At 32.9% G+C, this 17768-nt stretch overlaps 1 protein-coding gene across 1 annotated transcript in view; it reads left to right on the forward strand.

Moving 5' to 3' along the window:
• The window catches only part of ADGRL4 (adhesion G protein-coupled receptor L4), a 31380-nt gene extending 14382 nt beyond the window's left edge, over nt 1-16998 (forward strand). The window contains exons 5-7 of the mRNA XM_012661032.1: nt 14453-14544; nt 15936-16104; nt 16459-16998. Coding sequence (XP_012516486.1) covers nt 14453-14544; nt 15936-16104; nt 16459-16521 — 324 coding nt within the window. The 3' untranslated portion in view covers nt 16522-16998. The remainder of the gene's footprint in view (nt 1-14452; nt 14545-15935; nt 16105-16458) is intronic.
• Nucleotides 16999-17768: the final 770 nt, after the last annotated feature.

Consider the following 17768-nt stretch of genomic DNA (forward strand, 5'->3'; position numbering starts at 1 on the left):
AATTAAAAAGCTTCTGCACAGCTAAGGAAATAATCAACAGAGAAAATAGACAACCTACAGAATGGGAGAAAATATCTGCAAGCTATAGATCCAATATTAGATTCTTTAAAAACATTTATGATTTTCTCTATCGTAATCCTTATCAATATAAGTAGTAGTATATCAAAATAAAAGTACAGGTAGTGTGAAAAGTAAAAATCTTGGAGAAAATAGGTACTACACTTTGAATATTTCAAAATAGGTCAAATCTTTATCAAGTATTGAAGCCCCAATAAGGCTGTACTAGGAACTGAGGGGATATAAATGAAGGTGAGACCTTGCTCTCAAAAAGTATACAAAGGTGACATATAAACAAAGAGCTCTAAGACAAGACATTATTAGTAAGTTTGAAGCAATATTTTAGAAAAGCAGATCTGATTTGTTCATCACCTCTACTTCGTGTTTACACTTTTCTTGGTTTCACATTGCTTTGGGATCAAGTCTAAAACCTTTGCCATGGCTTATGATAAGGGTGACCCTATTCGTTTATTTATCAGCAAAATACAGACCCTTTGGAGAATGAAAGTAGGTGACAAAACATTTCAAATTGGTTTTATTGTATTGGTGGGGCTACAAAACAGCTCTATGCTAAAATGTATTTTCAAAAGTAGTTTCTTTCCTACAAAGTAAAAATGATTTGGGTTAGAACCATGTGGCTGATAGTGCCAGCCAGTTTGAACCTTCTTCCACTACTGTCTGATAACATGCGGGAGGTAGCTCTTCCTGACCACCTGTGTCTGAGTGCGTTTGCATGGAAGGTGATGCTTACACTGTATTTGGATAGAGTCAGAAAAGAGAGATGAAATATTGCTGCTTATCTTCTGAGTTTCACCGCACGTGAAAGTCAGAGTGTATTCACTACACACGTGACGTCCACAGGGTAGCCCTGTAGACGTGGCAGAAGCTAGGGGTGGATCACAGCAGATCTCTCTGAGCTTACCTTAATAACATGTTAACAAATGAAAATTCCAGCTAAATGCTAAGGGGAACAGAATTCTGGTCAACAGACATAAAAATACAGGCCCAAGGAAAGAAGGACCTGTGGACACTTTACCTAGATAAGGTACCGCATCTTCTAGCCCCTATCTGCTGCTCAGCCGCTCTCGGATGGGCCCTCTGTGTTTAATCACATGGGCTGCTTGACAGTTCCTGAGAGGCTTTATGTACCTTCCATCTCAGCACCTCTGCACTAAGACATTCCCTATCACTTCCTTCTGTCCCTCCCTCCATCTAGGTACCTCCTGATATCAACTCAAACAACGCTTCCTAAGGAAAGTCCACCCTGACTCATTGGTTTATAATAAATCTTTTCGTTACATGCCTTCATAGAAGCCCACTTTTTTTCTCTTTTGGAATGCTTTTCTCAGCTTATAATTACATGTGTTAATGCAAATAACTGATTAATATCTGTCATCTCCAGGTGACTATAAGCTCTATGAAAACACAACCTTATGGATTTTCTCCCACTATCTTATCCTTAAGGTTTAGCATGCAGTAATCACTCAAGTAATACTGTTGAATGAATAAATGAATGATGCACCAATCATAATAGTTATTCAAAAATGTTATTTCCTTTCTCATATAGGAAATTTAAAGAAGTCATCATCATCGTGGAAATAGGATTATTTTGAGAAATTTTTACAAAAGAGAAAAATGTGCAGCATTCATTATAATCTATAACTTTTACTTTATTTTTTTGTTCTTAGGAGATGATTACTATAACCCTATTTGTCAATCTACCTATGCATGCTTTGACTAGGATGTTTTGTATTTAACTGAAGAAAATAAGACCCTAGCCAAACAATGTTAGAAGTTTTAAAAGCAATATGGTTGGTAAAGAATACACACAATAGGTCCTCTCTATGCCCTGGATTTCTAAGATGTATAATAGATGAGGATAATGACATCAACTCTATATAAGAGCTACTGTTTAAAAAATAAAATTAAAAGAATAAGAGCATTGTTTAAAGGTAAAAAAGGACAATTATAATACTTCAGAGGACAATTTTATGTCTCTTCTGTTTTTACATTTTAAATTAAAATTTAAATTGTCAATAACTTCAGATATATCTTTAAATTTAATTGTGCAAGTTCAATTTTAGATTCTAAGCAAATAATCTATATGAATTCATATAATTTTTATAACAACTTTATAATTTGATAAACTTATATAAAGTTTTTCATTCTTACTAATCTCTATCCTCATTTTATGCTGCAAGTATATACAAAAACATTTTTCATTGCTTATGTCTTAACAAAAGAGACTTCATCACATTCTTTTCATTGTCACATTAAATGGAATAATTGTTGTAAATTCTCTTCACATACAGTTTTTTCCATCACCCTTTTTCCTTTTCTAGTGTCTTTCCCTGGCTTACAAACATCTGCAGTTAAAACCAACTATAAAAATAAGCCCGTGACCTTCACTTACACCCATGCGGATCACTTTGTATCCTTCATGTTTATAAGTTCCAATTTTCTTCTCCTTTTGATTCTGTTTTCAATACTAGTAAATTTTTCTTTCAAACACTGAAAAAAATCAGCTATTAAAATATTCCTAATAGAAACATGTTAAAATATGAAGTTTGAATACTCTTTTAATGCCTAAGATGATTATATGTTAGGATGGGATTTTAGCCATATAAAATAGAGCAATTATTTAGCTATAACATGAAATGAGGAAGTTTCCTGCTAACTTGCTGATTAAGACTTTTGGTATGGCCTGCTTGTGTGCCCACGTCTTAGGTTAATGAACATACATTGTAAAACCCATGAATCTGTAGTTTCTGTTAGATACAAAATATTAAAGATCTCCCATAGTATCTATTCAGAAAATAAAAGAAGTATAACTGAATCCTTTCCCTTTACTCAACATTATTCCTGGAGTGTCATTATATTTTTATAATTTAGGATATATCTCTCAGTTTCTATTGGCTTATTTAGCTACAAATAATCTATTTTTAATTATATATAATACTGTGTCAAAATCAAGATGGTGACAAAACAAAAAATGTGATTTTTAAAAATGTTTAATAAAATTAATGGTTGACTACTCCTTTACATAGGCTGTTCAGGATATATGGGAATTTAATATCGAATCCATCCTTCACCCTTTTATTCATTCAACAAATGTTTGTTGAGCATCTTTTATATACCAGACACTCTTCTGGATCTTGAGAATACATCACTGAATAAAACAGAAAAAAAGAGCTTACTCTTGGATCTTGAATTCTAGACCAGGAGTCAGCAATGGCCGCGGCTTATTTTTGTAAATAAAGTTTTATTGGGATACAGCATATTCATTTGTTTACATATTGTCTAAGGCTGCTTTAATAGTGGGACAGAGTTGGGTAGTTGTTTTGAAGACCATATGACTCTCAAAACTTCCAATATTTACTATCTGGACCTTTACAGAAAATGTTTTCTGACTCCTGGTCTATACTAGAGTAATAAAAGAAAAGATAGCTCTACTCTCCATAAAATATCCCAGAATATCATATTGGACCCAATATGGATATGTCTTATATTTAAGTTATTCTGTCTATGGATCACCCTTTAAATAAAGTTATCCCCTCCTTTCATATAAACTCCCTGAAGATAGCCAGGTTTCTGACCTGTAAATTACAATTCTACCCTGAAGAAGTTTCAACAAAAATGAAGAATTATTTACACAAGTGATAAATGTTTCACTTACTCTTGAATTATATACATTTCAATATTTATTTTGTTGGTATTATTTCAGAGGAAAGTCCTGAGAGTGGAAAATAATTCTCCGTTTTATATTAAGGATATATTGCCCAAAAATAAAGACTGACAAATATAAGTTCTGATATTTTAAGTTGTTATTTATAGGTCCAATGAAACTATGTAACAAAATAATGCTTATCCAGCTTTCAAATAAATATATATAATATGTATTTTTGACACTTCAAATATTGAAAACAATTTTGAAGAATATAATTCTATATCAATTTTTAACCTAGTGATAATTGATGTTTGTAGAGAACTTAAATATTGGGCTCTATTCTGAGTACTTTACATTAATTATGTAATTTAATATACACAAAATCTCCATGAGAAAAAAACTGATATTATCCATGTTTTACAAACCAGGAAAGCAAGATACAAATAATTAAATAAATTGCCCGTTTAGTAAGTATCAGAACTGGAATTTGAATCTAGGAACATAGCTCTAAAGTCCATTTATTCTATTTATTTTTAAGGTACATCTGTTGCTCTCTTAAAACTGTCCTAGCCATCTACACTGAAAGCTCCGACTTCAGCATTATACAATTTATCCATATAACAAAAGACATTTGTACCCCCTAAATCTATTGAAATAAAAAAAGAGCAAGTATCTTTTGCTGATACTGAAATAATCCCCCCAAAATTTTAAAAAACCGTCATACCATGTAAGAAAGTGGTCTCCAAACTTTTTTGAGTAAAAGACCCATCAGTAAAAAGTATAACTCAATAAATGTATGTTTACATTTTAAAAATGTATATACATTTACTAATTTACTATTATTATATTACATTATTTTAAATAATATATATTATGTATATTATAAAACATACTTTAAGATATAAGTTTAAAGAATAAAAGATGAAATAACAATATTTAAAGTAATTCAATATGATCCTCACTAAAATATCAGCATTTCATTTTTTAAAATGAAATATTGATTACACTTTAAATACAGCAATCCAAAGGTATAGATCTAACTTCAGTTTATTTTAATACTTGGTTTTAATGACTATCAGATCTGCAGTCTCAAAGATACATTAAATCTGTACTTTCACATTATGTGTAGCAGATCTACCACCCTGTTCTAATACCTATTTCTTCAAATCTTCAGTAATGTTTTCTTGTACTTTCTAGAAGTTTTTACTTACAGAAAATTTTAAATATGTCAGTTTTAATTGTAATGTGTTCTTCATATGCCCCGATAGATTATTTTGGCAATCCACTTTGTAGACCACTAACATGAACCTGGAAACTGTATTTGGACTCTAAAGGATGGAAAACTTTGTTGTTCACCGGCACAGGAAAAACCTCCACATTCTTAGATCCCTTGACTGAGAAGAACAGTGAGAACAAGCATCTCCAGGAGAGGACTGTTGGCAGAGCATGCTAAATCCTATTCATTGCTAACAAAGCCTTCATCACTGGCATCATGACTAAGGCAGTGAACACTAATGCCATATAGCTAACCACATCACTATTCACATTGATACTTTGTTCTTCTCCTTTTAAGCACTTCTAAAATGAAGCAATCGTTAGCTATTCAAGTAATTAAATATCTACACAATTGAATTCTTAAAATTTTAGATGTCGGTTTAGCTTCTCTTCACTGGTCCTTCATCTGCAATTTGGTAGTTGTATAAAGTGCTCGTGAGCATCAACACCATAACCTGACTCTGGGTATGAATCTGGGCTCTGCTGCTTCCTAACTGTGTCACTTTCAGCAAGTTATTTAGCCTCTCTCTGCCTCTGTTACCACAAATGTGAAACAAATGTAATAACAATAACAACAACAACAATAATAGTAATGGTAGTATTAAGAAGAAAAAGAATATGTATTTCATAAAGTTGGTGACAGGGTTAAATAAATTAATAAGTAAAGAAGACTTTGGAGTAATGTCTGGCACATAGAAAGCACTCCATAAGTATTTAGCTCTCAAAAATATTATTTTTTGTCATTGACTTGAGTTTCAATGTTACAGTAGTTTATAAGTATGTGCAAAATGCCACATTATCTCAGGACAATTGTTCATCCAATTGTATTTCCCAGCAGTCAATGCCTGGGTGGGAGAACATTGCTGTCTTCTAAAGTATAAATCTCAAGAGACTAGCATAGTTTCATGAATACTGTTAACATCCCAGAGTGCTCTATTAAGAATTCTCTCCTCTTGTGATATTCAGAACCTACTTGAATATATTTATTATGTTTTCAGATTGTTTTATATGTTTCAATACATTTCAGATTACTCAACTTTGTTTTCATATAATTGCAGATGGAACTCCCATTTCACTGAGGGCTAATCCCTCCTGAACTGGGTTTTGGTAATCTCAGCAGAAGAATATCTTTCACTTCTGTCAATATTCCCAAAGCTGCTAAATCCTGAGCCTGGTGAGTGCTAAGATGAGGCTCATGGTGTTATGACAGAAATGCTTCCTAGCAGTGTTGTGTAGGTATATGTGGGGGAAAAATTACTCTTTGTCACAATTCTGACAATAGGTCAACAAAAACTGTGGCATCATAATTTCTGTGAGTTTCCACTAAATTTATACTAATGCCATTTTACGCCTAAGCCTTATACATTTTGTTTCTAACCATTATGTTACATGATAACAAAAGGTATTTAACAGGTGCCAACTGGATCTGCTTCTTCCTCACACAGCCTTACTACAAACACCCAGGGGTCTCCAAGGGGCATGAGTTCTGCCAAGCCCAGATGTGTTCTTTTCTGGCCCCAATCCTTTTAGATGCCCTTTCCTCCACTACATAACTTTAGAACATTTTATCAATATTATCACATACACATACGTTCAGGTTCCACAATAGTTGGAGCATCTGAAAATTTACTGCTTTCCTTTCTCTTCCTTTGAAGTCTCTTTTCAAACAGTTACAGATCAGCCTATATGAAAAGGGTGACTTCCTTGGGGTTTTCCACTAAGAAGACAATGTCCTCAGATTACAAAAAGATCAGATGTGAAGATAATTTGAAAGCTATGAAGTTTGGGTTGCCATATAAAATACAGGATGCCCAGTTACTTGAATTGTAAATAAACAAGGAATTTTTAGTATAAGTATGTCCCAAATAATATATGGAACCAATATTTGGAACCAGGATACTAGTTTCCTATATTTTGATTTGCTACACCTTGCATCCCTATGAGAAGGGCATATAAAGGTGAATACTATACAGAAGAAAAGGTGGTTGGTAGGTACTGGAAAGTACAAGCTGCATTTATGACTTCCTGGAAAGGAGGTCATTTACTAGTTATAATTTGTCTTAATCTTTTTAAGAAACAGAAGCAGAATTCACAAATAATAAATAAGAGAGAATTTATATAATTGCCTACTCACCAAATATCTAGAACATCAATAATAAACATGAATTAATGATAAACTGGCATTTATTTTAAACTGAACTTTAAGTTTTTATTTAAAAATAATAAACACTGTAATTATAGGATATTTCGTTATATATGTTTAATGTATATGTGTAATGTATTACATATGTATACATGTATATATGTGAATTTACATGCTTTTCTCCCTATTTTAGTTTTCTATTGCTACCACAACAAATTAGCACAATTTAGGAGCTTAAGACAACACATACTGTCTCACAGTTCTATAGGGTCAGAAGTCTAGGTATAGCATGGCTCCACTGGTTCCTCTGTTTGGAGGCTCACTGGACTAAAATCAAGGCATCAGCCCCTCTGGAGGCTCATTGTGGGGCAGGGGGTGGAATTTGTTTCCTGTTCATTCAGGTCGTTGACCAGATTCAGCTCCATGCGATCTGGGGACTGAAGCCCCATTTCCTTGCTGGCTGTTAGACTTAGATGGGGGTCCTTTTCGGCTTGTGGAGGCCTCCCAAATTCCCTGACTCATGGCCCCTTTTGTCTTCAAAGCCAGCAACCTCTAGTGGAGTCTTCATGATTCAATTCTCTCTACCTCCAGGTCTCCATTTCTGCCTCATCTCGCCTACTTTTTCTTCTGCTAAATCTTCTCTGCCTTAAGGGCTCCCGTGATTCTAGTAGGCCCAACCAGATAATTTAGGATCACTTTTCTATCTTAAGTTTATGATCCCTTTTGCCATATTGACAGGTTCCAGGCATTAGGGTGTGGACATTTTTGGGGAGAGGGACATTATTCTGTTTACCACACACCCAATTTTCTGATACTGTATATGATCAGCATTGTAACTAAGACATTTAATGTGGTGGTTCCAATTGGGAAATGGTAAAGAGAAAATCAGAAGACAAAACTTTAACCATATAATTCCAATTTAATTCATGGACAATTAATAGAGCATACTTTTTATTTTTGATGCTTAAATTGATAACTACATACTTAGCCATTTCTATAATGGTCTAAGGATTGAGAATGAATGACTGTTTTATATGGCCATTCAGTAGTCAGGTAGAAACCTGCCCTTTGTTCATGGCAGAAGCAGATTTGTCCTAGGCCAGTTAATTTGAACGTAATAAAACTATTTGAAAGGACATAGAAGTTGTGATCATGACACATTCTTAAATGAACCAGATTCCTTTTGATATATATGAAAAATTAAAGCATGGGTCTAAAAGTGCTGTAAAAGAAATTTTCTCATTCTTTTTGGTGAGATCTAACATCAGCATATAGATAGCTTCATCAATTATTGAGAAAAAGACTAAGAAAAGAAAAATGACAGATTGGAATGCTTCATTTTGAAGTCTGATTTTGAAGCCCTTGGGTTGAATATACCTGTAGGTCTAAATTCTTCAGAATTAGCTCCTTTCACCAGCTCATCTATTTAAATTTCTGGTTTTAAAAAATAAGGCACTTAAAAAATTGTAACACACTGTCAAACAACAAAATGTATGTGCTTTAACTTTGAAATATATGAAATATATGAACTGCATATATCTCAAGTTAAGAAACAGGTCTCTGTATAGATAAACATCACTTAGTATGAAACAAGGAATATGATTTTACATTTAAAATATTACTTTCTCTCAAGGGTTGTGTTCACGACTTAGACTGATTTTTTCCTTCACAGCTATTTTCATTCTCTTTCATATTCTGAAATGAAGCAGAGAATTTCAGAGTTCTTATGTTTGCCATGTAAGGTCCTTGTCTTGTTTATTCCTATAAAAGTATCATGAACTCCAAGTTAACAACCTAAAATAGTTTAAAAATTAGACAAAAATTATAATGAATAAATGTTCATTTACAAGTCATTAATTAGCTCCTGTGCTTTTGAGGCACTAATACTGAGAGATAATTAATCAGGGAACCACAGTGGATAGAGTATGCACACATAGGTAAACACAAACAAGCAAAAATGCACATCATTTTAAAGCACCATTTTCTTAATTAAGGTTAATATCAATGATTTTCCTTACACTTTAAAGAATTACTCAAGTACTCAAGTCTGTAATCATGATGTAGCCACTGCCATGTAAGCATATTGCTAATATTAACAGTATCTTTTTAACTGTTCAACTTAAAGTGCAGACATTTCTCATTTGTCCTCAAAGTCATTACCTGTGGATTAATTGCAAACTGTTTTCTTATTATCAGAAATACTTTCTAATTATATATCACCTTGTTTTGAGCTACTCTTTTTCCCTCATCTCAGACCCTTCATACTTCACAAAACTCCCAAAAGATATTTTTCCATATCATGTAAACTACAGAGAGTTTAACTTAATTTCCATGTCTACATACATAAAGCCACATGCCTTTAAATGACTTTAGGTGATACTGATTCTTTACTTACGGCTTTTGACTCTGATGGAAAAATGATTTTGAGTAATTTATATATTTATGAATAAAGAGAGAATGCAGACAATGTAGGAGTAAATGTAGGCTTTTCCGGTTATGCCAAATTTGCTGAATATTATGAAATTGGATGTGATCCAGCAAATTTAGCAAATTTGGGGTAACTGAAAAAAAATTATTCTAAATAATTTTAGAAAATTACTATTCTGGTAAAAATTATTATTCTGATAAAAATTAAAGAATTATTCTGATACTTATTAAATGGTAAGGAAGACTTTACTCTGGCCTATTGTGATAGGTGTCAAGACAGTGGCAAAAGGAGAGACAGATTGACTCAACTCTGAACACAGTAAAGACAACCAGGAAGGTACAGCCAAGGAGCAGCTTGAGGATAGTGGAATAATTACTAAGAAAAGACATCATGGGGAAGGAGAATTCTTGCTAAACTGGAGAGCATTCTTGTTGAAAGGTAGGCCAGGGTAATCAAATATCAAGGGTGGGAGATGAGGCATTTGATTAGATATTGAGAGTGATCAGATATCAGAAGTGGGAAGATTCTCTCTAAACTGACTGAGCAGGATTTTTGCTAAAACTAAACTCCACAGGGATAGCTTCTGAAACCCAAGGTTAAGGTCTAGTTGAGAAGCACCTGCTAAAATTTGTTGAAGGAGAGAGTCTTGTAGGTTTTCTAGTGATAAGGCAAAGGAAGACCATGTTGGCATACAGAGTTTGCATTATTCAAAACAGTCAAGAATACGCATCATTTTCTGTATTTCCATAGAATTGAACTCAGCTCTGATTTTATCATCTGAATAAATATACACTGGGAGGCAGTATGCAGATAAGGTGGCTTTTGAATGGAGGTGGCAAGAAAATGAGCCATGGAATGTCTTAGAGCCCAGTAAGTACAACTGCCCTGTAGCACACCTGGTGTCCTGGAGGAACCATGGAGAATCCACTGTGAGTGCAGTGAAGTGGTCAAAGTACAGAGAGAAGTAGCATTTGAAGGAAGAGATATAGCAGGGACCAAAACATTTCAGACCTTCAAGGACATTGTGAAATCTTTGGCTTTAACTCTGAATAAGATGGGATGCCATTGGAGGATTCTGAATAGAGAAAATATCTGGTTTACTTTTTTTTTGAGACAGAGTCTCGCTCCGTCACCCTGGGTAGAGTGCAGTGGCATCATGCTAGCTCACTGCAACCTCAAACTCCCAAGCTCAAGGAATCCTCTTGCCTCAGCCTCCCACGTAGCTGGGACTACAGGCATGTACCTCCATGCCCTGCTAATTTTTCTATTTTTAGTAGAGACAGAGTCTCACTCTTGCTCAGGCTGGTCTCAAACTCCTGAGCTCAAGAGATCCTCCCACCTCAACCTCCCAGAGCATTAGGATTACAGGCGTGAGACACTGCGACCAGCTGCCTTACATTTTAAAGAGACTAATCTTACAGCTGTGATGAGATAGATTGCAGGAAGGCAAAGATGGCAGGAGGGAGATCAATTAGGAGGTTTCTGCAGTAGCCCAGGGAGGCATGATGGTGGCCTGTTTCAGGATAACAGCTGTGGAGATAGTAAGTAGTGTTCATATTCTGAATATATTTTGATGGTAGAGGTTAAGGTTTTGCTGATGGATAAGACTGATAAGCTAGAAGAATGATATATATATATATTTTTTTTGAGATGGGGAAGATTGCAGCAAAAATAGGTTCTTTGGGGGAAGAACAGCAATTTGGTTTTGGACATTTTTCTAATTCACAATGCCTACTAAACTTCCAAATGGAGGAGTCAGATAGGGCCTAAGGATAGATAGTATTTTGAACCATTAGGTCTGATCACCTAGGAAGTGAGTGTGTTATATGGGTCCAATGGCTAAAATCCAGAGTAGTCACTTATTTCTCTGTGCTGTCTCTTTTGCCTCTACTGGTCATTGAAGATTGGCTTAGAAATCACATTTTAGGGTGTTTTCACCTGTGTCCTTTCATGCCACTGTGCAAACAACTGCTGGGTACTTTCTGAATTGTGTTGTACTTGCCTGTTGACTGGTCATTGCCACCAATATACTGTAAGTTCCTTGAGAAAAAGGTCTATAATGCATAACTGATTCTTTATGTATCATAAAAATTATTACTGGTAAAAATTATTATTCTCATAAAAATTAAAGAAAAAATTATTCTGATACTTGTTAAATGGTAAGGAAGACTTTATTTAGGACTACTGTGATAGGTGGCAAAATGATCGCAAAAGGAGAGACAGGTAAGAGAGAGACACTTAAGACAAAATCCATGTGATATTTGTCTCTGTCTTTCTCACCCACCTCGTCTCATGCTACTCTTCCCTTTGTTCATTACACCCCAGACACCTTTATCAATTGTTTATAGGAATATCACTTTTTCAAATCCTCAAGCCTCAGGGCTTTTTCTATGCTGTTTTTCTTCATGGAGTGCTTTTATCGCTTCATTCTTTGATCTGGTAATGCATTATAATTTATAAGAACTGAGTTTAAATACTAAGTCCTAAGACAGGTACTTCCTGAGCCTTCATTCTAATCCATCTCCATTTCGTCTCTCCTAACAGTTCAAATTTGTGAATTAATAGCATTTACCAAGGTTTGTGGATTTATAAGTATTTGTATGATTGTTTGCTATCTAACTTCTTAATAGAATCTATGAGAGAAAAAGACCATGTTGTTTTATTTATTAATATGTATCCAGCCCTTGCTACTGTACCACTTAATAGATGCTTTATAAAATTATTAGAATAAATGAAAATAAAAAGCTCCATATATTTGTATTATTATCAATGAATATGTATAATATAACCAATGTATTTGTGTTTTTTTGATTACATAAAATGATAAAACCTTTTGATAAAAATGTTTTAATCTGTTTTATTATACATTTGGGAAAATATAGGCTTACGGAATAAGAATTAGTCTCCCACTTGCCCAGCAGCACCTGGTTTATATAAGTATGTAAACAGAAAAAATGTACTTTCAAGATCTGGGTCACCCCAAGGGAATATTCCATTTCCTCTCTTCACTATTTTAGCATGTGATGTAGACTAGCATATCCAAAATGTATATGTACTTCTGAAAAACCATAGCAGTATGAACAACTATTTTTCAAAAACTCAGTTTTATCAAAATCAAATATTTAAGAAATTTTAATAAATATTATACATTACTCTTTTATGTGGAAAAATTGTGGGACTAAAGAACACTTTTTAAATCATTTCTTTTCTCTTATAATGCTTCCTTTGTTGAGACAAGTTTAATGTAAGTACCTCACAAAAATTATTTGAAGATTTTTCAAACCAATAATGGTTTTACATATATTATTTATGCTAAGCAAATTTTAATACTTTTTATTATTCAAAAAATATATCATACATTTATAAAATTAAGTACAATTGTTGATTTCAAATTTATTCAAAGTTATAGCTATTGAAACCTAGAAAATACTAAGTATTCCGCTTTCATAAGTATCAAAGGCTATTCATAAAAATAAATATTATTAAATTGTCATTTCAGTTAATTATTTGAGCATACAAATAGGGTGAAACTGTCAGCTAAATCAATTTAAATATACTTTATCTCTCCTCTGCAATTGCTAAAGTCTTTGCATGGAAGCATTACTGTAATTAGAATTAATTAATCATATAATTAGAATTAACGGACATTTGGAAACAGGAAGAAGGGACTAGGCTTCTTATTCCTATAAGATTTCCTCTGAAGGATCTCTCCATGGAGAAGTGACAACACGAAATTCTCTGACTCATTATTTCATACTGTTTTTTATAATAGTAATTACTAAATTTCATTTGAAAACCTATATCAAACTCTTTAGAATATAGAAGAAAGAAAAAAGAAATTTTGAATATCTATAAGCCTCTGAATAACTAGTATAAGAATTGGCTGAAAATTATAATATTGTACTTTGCTATTGTCATTTCAAAATGGGTTTTGAAGATCTGGGTTAATAAAATATATTTAATAAAGGATTAACCTAATTATTTCTATAATATTTCATATTTTAAATTATGAATATGCTCATATTAGAATAGATATACATTTAAAATATACCCTTCATTTAATCTTACAACATTGCAAATATGACTCAAAGGTTTCCAGAAACATAGGAAAAGAAGGAAAAAAGAGGAAATTTCATAATGCAGTCACATGAAAAGGGGTAAAAACTGTGTGTTCTATTTAGCCCATATTACATGATGTAAATAATAGAATGTGTTTATTAAAATATTTATTTGCCTTCCAACAAACATTTGTTTCATCGATTAATATTTTGAAAGCTTCTAAAGTTAAATCTAGGGAAAGGAAATCTCAACATAAATATTAAGAAAGATTCTACATGATTCTCACAAAAAAAAGTACATTCGAACATTTCCTAAAAATAGAAATTGAAGTTGTTTTTTTGTGTTTTCTAATTTCCTTTCAATTTTTTCTTTTCCAGTCTCAATTTTTAAAGGGTTAACAGAATCATCACTAACACTTCTCCTCAAAGAAACAGTATACAATTTAATGAGCAAAAATTTGCTTTCTCAAGTGTTTATAAAGCTTTCCAAACCAAAATTTATCTTATGTGTATATTAATCCCATTAGTGGAAGCAGATGATACTCTTCAATCTTTAGGTGTGATCTGAAGAAGTTTGCTGAACAGGCTGTTTAGCACAATCTGGCAAATTGTACTAACTAATTTCAATTTTCAGTGATATGGTGAAGAAAAACCACAGATTTATTTGCCTAAGTCTACTAGAGCATTTGTACTTTGTAATATATATAAAAATGCCATGATTTTTTTGTTTCTATCTTATTGAAATCTTCACTATTTATTTCCTTTATATGTATCTAATTTCGTATACAAATTATCTCTTCTTTGAAATTAATATATTTTCCCAGGTTAATCTCTTGGCTTTCGGAGTTATCATATACAAAGTTTTTCGTCACACTGCAGGACTGAAACCAGAAGTTAGTTGCTATGAGAACATAAGGTAAATGTTTCTTTAAGTCCACTTCCTTTAGTAATTGAAAGCTTTAGTAACTTAAAGTACAAATCATTTTTGGAATTATTTTTTAAAATAATTGTTTCATACTTTCTTTCACCATATCTAAAATATTTTTTGGAAAATAGAATTTAATATGTTTAATAAGACTACAGCCACTGCTGATTAAATGGTAAGTGAAGCAATCTTTTCAAACATACACCCCTTTGAAAGGAAAAAGATGATAACTGTGTTTTAAGTCAAAAGAAGGCCTTAATGTTGTGTTGATTTTTTGCTTGTTTTGTTTTGTTTTTGGTAAAACATTTCTCAGAGCTTAGTAATTGTTTCTTTCTTGTGATTCCTAGTTAGCATATTGCCATAATTTTTCCTCAACCCCCTGTCTTTAAAACTGATTTATTGAGTCCTTGAAAATGATTTGTTCAGGAAAAGCTGAAGTATACTGTAGGGAACATTGGAAACAACTGACTATTTGTTTTGCCTGGGAACACTCCTGTAGTTTCAGTACCTTGCACGAGATTTATAGTTGGGATTTAGCAAATGTTTGATCGATTACTTTCTTTGAGTCCTCACCATTCATAGTTTCGTGTAGTGTGCTGGTTTTAATAAAATTGAAAATGACTCATTTTCTGAGGAACACTACTAAAACACCTTCTGCAGTAGAGAATGATTGGCCTAAAATGAATAAGAGAATAATCATTAGTTGCTTCGTTTTCAAGGCAGTATCCTCAGTGAGCAGGATTGAATATTGTTTTACCAAAAGTCACAGGCAAACAGTTGAAAATTTGTAAACCTGAGTGTGCGTCTTTTTTTCTTTATTTTTTAATAAATCAGTATTCTGGCATGAATTTATTTTGAAGTAACTGTATTGCAAAAGCAAAAAAAATAAAAATCTAATTTTGTATCCTATATTTTCTTCTCTACTAACCTTGAGAGGAAAGCAGAGCCTCCTTTGATGTCATGGACATGGGCTGATCCCAGTCTACATGGTATACTTTTCAGGGTTTCTTAGGGAAAATACTTCCTAGCAGATACATGTCTTACCTTCAGAAATTACTGCAACATTAGACTTGAAATCAAAGCATGCGCACTGCAGTACACCAGATAAAATACTTTAAGATGAAGGAAATTCCTTTTAAAATGCCGTATTTTAATAATAGTACCTGGACTTTGGAAGCACATCCCGCCACGGTGCAGGAGCATACCCTAAAGCCTATCCCATGTAAATGCAGCACAACTTGTCAGTTTAAAAATCATTATTGGTCTTTGTAAAAGATTTCATGGTTATACCAAAAACTCATTTTCCACACCGTATGAGTAATTTGGGAACTCTGTTGAACATACATGGCTTTCTTAGCTGAAACATTCTAAATATATGATAGGTCTTGTGCAAGAGGAGCCCTCGCTCTCCTGTTCCTTCTTGGCACCACCTGGATCTTTGGGGTTCTCCATGTCGTTCATGCATCCGTGGTTACAGCTTACCTCTTCACAGTCAGCAATGCCTTCCAAGGGATGTTCATTTTCTTATTCCTGTGTGTTTTATCTAGAAAGGTAAGCAATTTATTTTGGTCAACCCTATAGTATATTTATGTAGCATCAGTTACCAAATTAATGGAAAATTCTTATTCTTGTAGATTTATGACTTCTGCCTTTATTGCCTACAGTGTCATTTCAGTATCAAAACAATCAGAACACCTAGCTGTTCATAGAAAAATACATTTTAAAAAATCTTGCTATTAGGGTTGTAAATAAAGCTTACATTCACATAAGCATATTCTGACAGATAATCAGAAAGCAATAATATCTTAGAAAACCAAATGTAATAATTCATTGTGATTTGAAAAACAATTGATGTTACTGTCATGATTATGTTTAATATTTCTCCCTTTTTGTTTCGTTTTTTAGATTCAAGAAGAGTATTATAGATTGTTCAAAAATGTGCCCTGTTGTTTTGGCTGTTTAAGGTAAACATAGAGAACTATGGATAATTGTAGCTGCACAGAAGCCAAAAACCCAAGCTGTGGATGACCAGTGTATAAAGTTGACTCAATCAAATTATTCAGTTATGAATTACTACATAATCAAATATTATAAATCAGTTTTTCTGTTTACAGTATAGGAACTGTAGATAATAGTAGTTGAAATTATGTACCATATAGCTGTAGTGTGCTTTCCTACGTGACATAGTTATGTCAAAAATAGTATTGCAGATATTCGGAAAGTAATTGGTTTCTCAAGAGTGATATCGCTGCACCCAAGGAAAGATTTTCTTTCTAACACAAAAAGTATATGAATGTCCTGAAGGAAACCACTGGTTTTATACCTTTGTGACTCATGTTGCCTCTGAAACTAGTCCCCTACCACCTTGGTAATGAGGTCCATTATAGAAAGTGCAACATGAGAGAACGAAAGGGCTGAATATAAAATGGTGAAAAGGGAATGGCTGTGGTAACAAGGAGACGTACTTTGAATAAACTTGTTTTTCTGTCAACTAGATGAGAAACTGTTGAGAGTTGAATAAAGAATTAAAGAAACACATCTTACCATTTTGTGAATTGTTCTGAACTTAAGTTTCTCCTAAAATAACTTAGACCTTTATTTGTTATATCCATTTCCTTTCCCAATATTCTAAAAAAGCAACTCCACAAATTAAAAAAAGACACATATCTGTTTCTTACGTTAACATTAGATTGAAGTATATGCTGTTTCTATACTTATTTTGCAGATTTTGATTTCAGATATTTAATCAGTAAAATATAAATATGTCAAATATAATACTGTTTATGCCTGTAAATGTAAACATAGTGTATATAAAGCTGAAGAATTCTATTCTATTACCTTAAGTGTGGTGAAAATTATCCTATCTCATTAGACTAGTATCTTTGAATACTTTATTATTTTAATTTTAGAAATATTATAGTCTATATCACATATTCCCTTTTAATTTACTATTTTTAAAAGGGCATTGTAAATATGAAACTATTCATGAAGTGAATTGCTATTTTTTTCTGTTCAGAAAAGTACACATTTAAAAATGTTATTTATGACAAAGAAATCACTGAGAACTGTAGAAGTTTTCACAGTGGATCTATTTTCTGACAGTTTTCTGCTATCAAAGTTTATCTGCTTAAATGTATGGTTTCTCATTAAGATGTAAAAGCAGTGGCTTTATTTCAAAAATATGTAATTGTTCTTCACTTACTTGTAAAAGTGTG

Source organism: Propithecus coquereli, unplaced genomic scaffold (assembly GCF_000956105.1).
Source record: "Propithecus coquereli isolate 6110/MARCELLA unplaced genomic scaffold, Pcoq_1.0 Scaffold7, whole genome shotgun sequence".
Taxonomy (NCBI): domain Eukaryota; kingdom Metazoa; phylum Chordata; class Mammalia; order Primates; family Indriidae; genus Propithecus; species Propithecus coquereli.